The sequence below is a fragment of the Symphodus melops genome (assembly GCF_947650265.1).
Source record: "Symphodus melops genome assembly, chromosome: 8".
Taxonomy (NCBI): Eukaryota; Metazoa; Chordata; class Actinopteri; order Labriformes; family Labridae; genus Symphodus; species Symphodus melops.
Window position 1 is genome coordinate 5,357,539 of NC_136698.1, and position 9,425 is coordinate 5,366,963.

General features: G+C 39.1%; 1 protein-coding gene across 1 annotated transcript in view; it reads right to left on the minus strand.

Moving 5' to 3' along the window:
* The window catches only part of LOC306828095 (glypican-5-like), a 54,052-nt gene extending 45,685 nt beyond the window's left edge, over nt 1-8,367 (minus strand). The window contains exons 1-2 of the mRNA XM_079350325.1: nt 8,043-8,367; nt 4,051-4,212 (exon numbers count right to left, since the gene is read on the minus strand). Of these exons, the coding sequence (XP_079206451.1) occupies nt 4,051-4,212; nt 8,043-8,220 (340 nt within the window). The 5' untranslated portion in view covers nt 8,221-8,367. The remainder of the gene's footprint in view (nt 1-4,050; nt 4,213-8,042) is intronic.
* Between the last annotated feature and the right edge of the window lie 1,058 nt (nt 8,368-9,425).

Consider the following 9,425-nt stretch of genomic DNA (forward strand, 5'->3'; position numbering starts at 1 on the left):
GTTCATGTTAGTTAAAAAAACAAACAAAAAAGAAATGATGTCTATGTTAAATAGGTGTGCAAAACGTTTACCAGCAACATGCAAAGCAACTCTAGATCGATCATATTTACGTTTGTGTTACGTCTGTGATACAACTTGAAAATAGGGAAGTACTCTGAATATTGCTAAAGATTTTTCCAAGAATGTCTTTTGTCTTGCTTAAGAAAAGGTGGTTTTCTACACTAATTATTTGGGTTATATTATGATTGCCCCTTCAATTATCTCAACTTTTAAACTTTTGCTGTTCAATCTGCATCTAGAAATAAAATGGAAAAAAAAAATATATACTGATTCTGATTGGTTATTTTTAATCAGATGAACAATTTTCTAAAAGAACAGATCCGTTTAATTTAGTTAATGACACAGACTTGTTATTATACACAAAACACTGCAGATTAAATAAGGCAATCAATGTCACTCTCCTGGGCAGTTTGCAACAGTACAACATGGTTTCTGTTTTCGATCTGTACAATCAAGCTCATTGACACTGGAAGGCATCAAATAAAGTGAGATTGATTTAACTCGGGGGACGAGGCATTAAAGCAGCCGCAGCGGAGGTCTCTTGTACCAAGCACCGAGTGAGAATGACTCACTTTCATGTGTTTGCATACCCATGTCCTGGCAATAGCAACACAAATACAGACGGCATCGAGTGACACAGAAAAGACCACCCGGGGGTCATGTGATTAGCTCTTCACCCTCTGTGATTGGATGACAGCTGCGGCATGGTTTGAGAGGGCACAAGGGGTCTCACAGTGCTGGGGAGAAACACACGAAAGCATGCAGACACATATTGACACACACACACACACACACACACACACACACACACACACACACACACACACACACGTAATCCACAGGGTGTAAATAGAGCCTCACTGCAACCGCGCTGGGCATGTCTCAGTTTCTCTAGAGGGTTTTAATCACCGAGCTCTGGAGAGGGGATCCACTGAGATTCAGCTCAGCTGTTGAACACTGCTGTCATGCAAATAGTAATTAATTAAATGGAGGATTCAGGACATTTACTGTCTTATAATGTCTTACTTTTAAAAAAAAAACATTTTTCAATGCTATTTAACCCATGTTTATTCATGTATAAGACATTTCAGACAGACAGAAGTTTTTTCATAGTTAATTGAACACTTGGCGGTCTGCCCACTCCCCCACCCCCTTTTTCTGTTATTGCACTGAAAGACCTGGGAGTGATCAGGACTGCCTGGTATAAGAGGAACCTTGAATGATAAACATGAATAAATGAATATATGCAGCTGCATCTTTGAAAGCCTTTGTAGCATTTCTGAAATTCATCAATCTAATTTGTTATGCTGCACTAGAAGAATTACACAGACAAATTGTGATGCAAAGTGCAGGTTTTTCCTCATGTCCTACAAACCTAATTTCACCAAAATGACGTAAAAGCAAATGATCTTACCAAACATAACTTTACATATTCTCTCATGAAATAGTTTTTTTTATTGTTTGTTATTGTTTTAAAAAATGGGTAGCACATTACAGGCTGCTTTTACATTTAAAGATTACCGTACATAATATGCAGAATATACAATTTTCCAACACTAATATGTGTCTCTTGTCCGTCAACCAAAAAAAACAATTTACCAGAAAAATCCATCAAACTCTATCTTTAGCCTGCTCCACTTTTCAGAAAATGTCTGCTCAAACAGGCAGTTTGCAGATTTTCCCTTCGTGACATCACAAAGGGCAGTAACCCCTCGCCCAGGTGGGTGATACTCCCACAGCTCTGCCCTGAGTCTGCCTTCTCACTGCTGCTCATTTGCATTTAAAGGTACAGACACAGAGACAGCTTGTTCTGAGCAGGGCGTTTTGAGGACTTCTGGGACTTAATTAAACTAGTTGAAAAGGAGGACAATACGTGACCTTTAATAACTCTGAACATTTGTTTGCACTATGCATGGCCAACAGGCCTTTGGTGTTTTCTTCCCCTGCAGATGGTCACTACTTATTGACAGATTTATCTTTTACACATAAGAAATAGTTTTATTGTTTGTCAATATTTTTGAAACTCTTGACATCTTGGCCTTGGGAAAATAGATCTTGTATTCTCAGTGGCACTCTAACCCTAACTTTGGTAATAAAGAAAGTTGTATGATAAAACATGTCAGACATATTGAAGTAGCTACAATACTTAAAATGAATATCATAAGCCAAAAAATCTTGATGTATTGAATTGTATGTGTGAAAACAAAACACTGTTGAGTGTTTTGGGTAACCTTATATTTAACAAGCAATTTATATTGTGCAAATTATTTTGTTCAGAACTTTAAAAATGCAAGTAAATAACCAGCAAATTCCAAACTTGTCTCTACTTATTGCTGCAGTTTCAGCCTTGTTCAACTTGTCTTTGTTGATGGCTGTTTTGCATTAATTTTACCCATGGATGAGCGAGCTGTCCACTGGGCATTAATAGCAGCTGAAAGTAAGCCTGAGTGCATTCAGATGGGGAAGCGGAGGAGAGACAGAGAGACCGAAAAAAAAAAAGGGAAAAGAGAGAGGTACATGTTTGCCATGTCTGCCTGACGGGTTTCATCAGTTCTATCACTCTCATAATCTCTGCACACATTCAGGGACGCAAACACATACACACACCAGCTCTTTCTATCTCACACACACACACACACAAACACACACACATGCTCACACAGGCGGGTGAATAGCGTTGAGAGACAAGTGGACAAGCAGAGTATTCTTCCTCCTATTCAGAGCAGGCCGTTTGAGACCGGCTGTTGCCCACAGCAACAACACTTTGCTGCGGATACGTACTGAATGTAAACATTCTCCGTCATTCGCTCTCTCGTTGGTCACGAACAAAACCTGATTATGGCAGTGACAGAGACAGACGGACAGAGAAAGAGAGCGGAGAGTTGTAACAAAGTTTTCCGCCGCTCCCTCTGAGAGTTCGCTCTCTCAAAGACTCAATCGGACATCAGTTGTTTGTTTGGCTAGCCACCGTGGCGCCTCACAAAATAAACTGGCCTCACACCACCACCCTGACACAAACTAGCTATTTCTTGATGATCACACAAAGTGAGAATGACAGCAGGGCTACTGGTACTTGACAGAACTGTTAAAATCAAAATCACAGCTGCTATTAAAGTCACTTTGATTTAGGCCCTTGACTCATACTCTTGAGTTACATGTGCTTGATAATCTTAATAAACGAAAAAGATAAATATGTATTGCATTTAATTTGTACTGCAACTAATGATCATTTTCCAATCATTTCCTTGAGAGTACTGGTAACTATTGGTAATTCCTCTGCTCCATCGTGAAATGCAGCATCATATATCAATGAGCACACTAGTTAATGTCCCGGCTTGATATCATTTCTAAGTAGAGGAGGAAAAATCAATACAGTATAGTATTGCGATATTTCATGTGGCAATATTATATTGTATCAAAGCAACCAAATATGGATATTTAAACAAAAAAAATTATGTTCAAGTTGTATTACAGTAGACTGAAATACCAACAGTTCAGATTGTGAGGCGCATACAGCCTTTTGAAAGGTTTGACTTTGATCACAGTGTTGGTCAGTCTGTGGGCTTCACTCTGTGTAGAAATAAAGACTGAAGTGAGATGAATAGACTGAGAATATTTTCTTATTTGACAAAACAGTTTGTGATTTAGTTTAATTTGTGGACATGACATTATATTTACCACCTGCCCTGTTGCCTGGTGACTATTTCCAGCTGCACTCTCACATCAGCTCACCCCCAACATCACTCTGAAAAATTCACCAGGGGTTATCGCTTTGAAAAATCCAGCTCTTTGAGCTCACACATGCAGCTCACCCGAAAAACACATGTAACTGACTCCAAGGTTTTTTGTAATAGAACTTTTTTTCGTAAACAAGTCGGACGCAACAGTCCTAAGGGCAAAACACATGAAGGGACGTAAGATTAATAGACGTGCAAAAATGTAACCAGTGACTCCCCCCTCCTCCCTCGGTAACTCATCTCCTGTCCTCACCTTGGTAGGCTTTCGTGTGTCCGGCAATCAGGTACTTCAGCTCAAAGCTGTATGAACGCATCTTCTGCTGGGTCTCACTGCGAACAGCCGACATGTAGCTGTCCTCCATCTTACTGGTGCAGCAGCTGGGCCCGGGGTGGACACACACTCGCAGGGACTCATCTGAAAGAAGGAGGCAAAAAATATACATCTTGAACCCCCCTTTTTTTTAAAAAAAACCTAATTTAGTCTGAAAATACAGCAGACTACATCCACTGATATTTTCAATGACATTCTTGGTGGAAGAAATTATTCAGTAAGGTCTGCCTATTAACCTCTTACTCTGACCTAACACACAGAATTTGTCATGAATAAAATGAAAAATCTGATTACTGAGTTTTACTGAAACGAAAAAAAAGCACCTGGAGTGAATTCTACTGATAAACTTTTCTAGCTTTAAGAAACGAAAAAGAGGCTTTAGAGCTGATGATATGTTCCCAAAGATGTGTTCTTATAAAAACAATCATCTGTTGCATTGCATCACTATACAACCTACTGTTTGAATTCATCCTTTGCCACACTCCTGGTGTGTGTGTGTGTGTGTGTGTGTGTGTGTCTGTCTGTGTGTATGTCTGTCTGTGTGTGTGTCCTTGTGCCAGTAATGTGCCTTCAAATTCTCCTGAAGTCTTAAATTAAGGTTTAGTTAAAGTTGATCAAAACATGCTTCCCCTCTCCTAACAGTGTAACTAGAGTGGGTAGTGGTGTAATAATGAATGATTCTGCACTGGGAGCGTTATTTGACAAGGACATTTGATAGCCTCTGTTATCGACTGAGCATTTTTTGACACAGGAGCAAAACTCTGCACAACCCTGTGTCAGCTTTCATTCCCCCCCTCATCTTAAAAAAAGCTCCTACTGTTTGACCTGATCTGACCTGAGCCTCTTGCACCGCTCTACTTTGTATCATGTAGGAAAACAATCTGTTTTTCAATAAAATGTGCGACAATCACGTCGGTGGTCAGTGAAGTCCAACCATGACGGGAGAATGTCACTTTCTTTGCTGACTGGAGTGCATCCTCCCGCTTTCCTCTCGTCGCAGCATAAAGAGCTGGAACAACTTTTTCTTTCTCACTTCTTTAGGAATCAAAAGCAATGAGCGTGAAATTAGATAGACAGAGAGAAAGTCTTCGTCTAGTCTAAAACTCACTCACACACACACAGACCACACACACATACACACAGACCACACACACACACACACACACACACACACACACACACACACACACACACACACACACACACACACACACACCTGTTTGACCTGTGTCAAACTTTCAGTTGGTCATATTAGCACTGGCTTTCCATGGAATACATTACTGAGATAGCTACCATTCATTTGTAATGCAGCGTCTCATTCATCATGTGAGAGTGGGACTGACTGCAGGCTGCTGCTGGAGGACAACAGTTCACAAATCCAAAGAGCAAACAGGCAAATAATGACATTCATTTCAATACAACAATCATTTTAAAATAAATGCAAAAGTAATCAAATACATATTTTATTTCCCTTTGGAAGTAAGTCAACAGAGTTTCAAATCCACATTTTTCAACATGATTGAAGTCAGAAGTATAACTGCTCATGATAAGGTCAAAGTGACCAGATGATCAGGAGGAGTCATAACGTTGATCTTAATACTACGTGTGTTGCTGCAGCACTTTGACCTCTTCTAGCGTTGAAAGTAAAAAATAATCAATTCTGTCCCTGATGACAGGCAAAAGTATAAATAAACTCCTCACAGGAGCTTTAATTCATACAAATATGATCAGAACTTAGGGTGAGTGTGGTTTCCAAATGCAGTGACACAAACAGCATTACACTGGAGCACTTTAGTGCTGTAGAGAGGCCCTGTCATCTTCTGTTTGTATGGGCTCCATCTAATGTCACAGAATTATGACTTTAATAGTTTTTTAAGAGTTAAATTAGTAAATGCTAACAAAAAAGATCATTCATGATTCATATCTTCACAGCCCTATTAAAGGACTATTTTTTGTCAATATCTTATATCACACAACAACTTCCATTCTAGCTTGAAAATTGGACACAAAGAGCACCATTATGTCGGGGATTGATGTATTTGAGCAAGCTTAAGTATTATGTTAACCCGTATAATAATGAACCACATCAATATTGACATTTCAGATGGAATTAATAGAAATCTGCATTACCCTTTTTAAAAATGACTCAACACACTACCTAACATTTTAATGAAACCTAAACTAGGCCAATGCTGACATTAACACAGCTGGTTATATATTTTGTGATGTCCTCTCATCAATCTCAGGTTAATTCAGCGATGATCACAGGATGCAAAGACGCTGTTGTGTACAGATTCTGCTGTGGTTACCATCTATAATTAGCAGACATCTCTGCCTGTAAATGCAAAGGTCACCTTCTCATATTGTTAACTAGCTGTTAAAAATCACAAACTCATCGCACACTATCACTTCCTGCAACAGCAGGACAGAACAGTGGAGGGTTTGCATCAGTGTCTTAGGGCGACTTTGCCTCAGAAAAGCTTCTTACAAATGTCAAATGACAATTCTGCAAAGGAAAGTTAAAAAAAAAAAGCAGAGATGTTTTCAGTCTGTTGCAGCTGCATGAGCGTTATCTGGTGATGTGAGACACAGATTGCATTCAGTTGGCTCATTAAAGCTACAAGATAAGCATCTGATTCTTGTGCATTTCTGTATGTAATTATGAAAAGGGGACACTTCATGTTGGGTCAACAAGCTTGTTAACTCCAAATCAGCATCATCCGCCACTTGTAAGATGAAATGCTGCCGACAGAATGAAACAAATCTGATCATCTCTTTGCTCTTTTTCTGTAGGTACAGCAATATTCAACAGATAAGATCCCACTAAACATTTAGTTACTGAATCAGTGCACGGATGTCATAGTATGCAAAGAGTTTCTCATGAGCCAGACAACATCTCAGTAAGAGAAAACTGCATCTTTAACACCAACACTTATAGACAAGCATGCTTTCAAGAGCTCTATGTAAGTGTTGCAGACTATTTAGGTCTGTTTTAACAGAAATAGCTTCCCCCTCCGTGCTGCAGTGATAATCCCCTCCGGATGCCACTGAGTTTCTCAAGCTATGGATTTGAAAATGTGTGGGATTTAAATCACAGCAAGATTTTAGGTACTTAAAATAATCTTGACAGGAGAGATGCTGAATTCTGACTTCATAAAGGTTGTTTTGTGTCATTATTTGACATTTTTGATGGGAAAATACAGAAAACATTAGGTCCAGCACGGCTAGGTTTCCAACCTCAGCCAGGCTCCTTCAAGGGAGTGATAATGAACAGCTTCATTGTTTTACTTATCTATAGAGAGATTTGTGATACTTTACTTTCACTCTTTATTTCCAGAGACAGCGGATGTATTTGAGATTTTTTATGTTAGGAATACTTACAAATACTTCTGTTCAATGGATCTAAAGTATTACAGGAAAATTCTTCCTCAGATAGCAAATAAAGATCTCACTTATAGAAAAGGCTTGGTTGTTATAATATGATTTATAGATGCAACACACATTTGTATACTGAAAGTGTAGATCATCATTGTCATCATTATTGAAGACATTAGTAGAAAAAAAAATCCTTGCATATTTTGAATGTGGTCCACTTGGACTCAGGGTTTATTCTTTGTACTACTTTATAAAAGGCTCTTCTAATATTTCAAACACTTAATTTCAAACCCAAATGCAAATGTTTTGTATTTAATATCTCAACCTGTGAAGTTAACAATAAAATATATGGCAGACATAGTGCATTTAAAGGTATACTTGGTGCCTTAAGAATGTGGTAAAAGTAAGCCATAGTTTATCAAAATGTATGCAAATAATTAAACCGAGAGTAAAGTTTGCCTGCCTCTGTTAGTGTACATTCCTCCTGTGTATTTTAAGTCTCCTTTGAGTCTGTGATATTTACAAAGGGGCTGACTGACCTGTTCCCGGCCTGTCTGGCACCAGCTCCACTGGGCCTATTTGGCGCATCATGTAGGCTGTCTTCACCTCATGACAGCTGTCCACATCGGCTGATCTGCAGCCAGTCTCTGGTAACACAACAACATACAACAGAATCAGCCAAAACAAGTCCACGTTTTGTAAGGCTGCACGAAACATCGCAACATCTCAGTCAGGAGGAGAAGAGTTCGGCTGGTTGATGTAAAATCCTCAAAATCCAAACGCTGCAGAGTGACTTAAAACTTCATGTGGAGCCTGCAGGAAGAGTGTGTGGAGCTTGATGTCAGGCTGCGCGCGCTCCTCTCTCTCTCTCTCTCTCTCTCTCTCTCTCTCTCTCTCTGCATGCCTCTCGCGCTCAGTGCACTTCAATTATCCTAATTGGCATATTCACTAATAATATCTTTCAAAAAAAAAAAAGAAACAACAACAATACAGCAGCTATTATTATGTGAACATGAATGAAATAACTGACAACACAATAAAAACATTCAACTGCAAAGGCTATGCTACCTGTCACATCAACAATGAGGATGAAAGACAATTTACACACAATACATTAAATTGTGTGGCCATGTGTATGTTTTGTTATTAACTTTTACAGGCCTCATACACACGTTCCTCTTCAGATAAAGTTCATTAAAAAGTGACTGGCTGTTGTGTGAGGAGTTAGAGGAAGACAAATTGTATTAAAGAGGACCATGGGCGCCCTCTGCTGGTCACTTTTAGCCACGGCAGTGTTTTAATAGCGCCTGATTAAAAGCTAGTTTAATTATTTTACAGACTTTTATACAAATTGACAGAGTGACAGAAGTCCATAGATGTATCCTGTCACATGTTTTCATCAATACATTTGAAAATGTATGATTGCTATCGAAAGGTAGTGAAAGGTTTTTAAGTTGTAATGCTGTATGAGCCTCGAACTCAGATTTGCATGCATTGCCAATTAGCAATCCTGCACCTATCTCAGGCCTGCAGGAATACAATGTGGGTGTAAACTGTTCTTAAAGAAATTCCAAATTATTAAACAGAAGTACAATGATGGCAACTATCAGCTTCATGTATGGATCATAAACATAAAAACAGCTTCATGTGGGTCCAGTGAAGCCCGCCTCTCCCCTCTGTCGCCTCCTGGCGGTCAGGCAGAACTACAGCAGCACTGAGTGAAACCAGCTGCCGTTATCTAGTATTTATCGCCACCTCGTGGTACAAACTTGACACTGCCTTGAAGCTCCAATTGACTTGCATTTTTTTTTTGGTCTTAAATAAAAGAAAGAAAACTCACAAATCAATATTTTGTTATTCTGTTGTTGGTGCACAACTTGAGTTTGGAAAAGATCGAGCAATACTTTTGGCAATAAATCCAG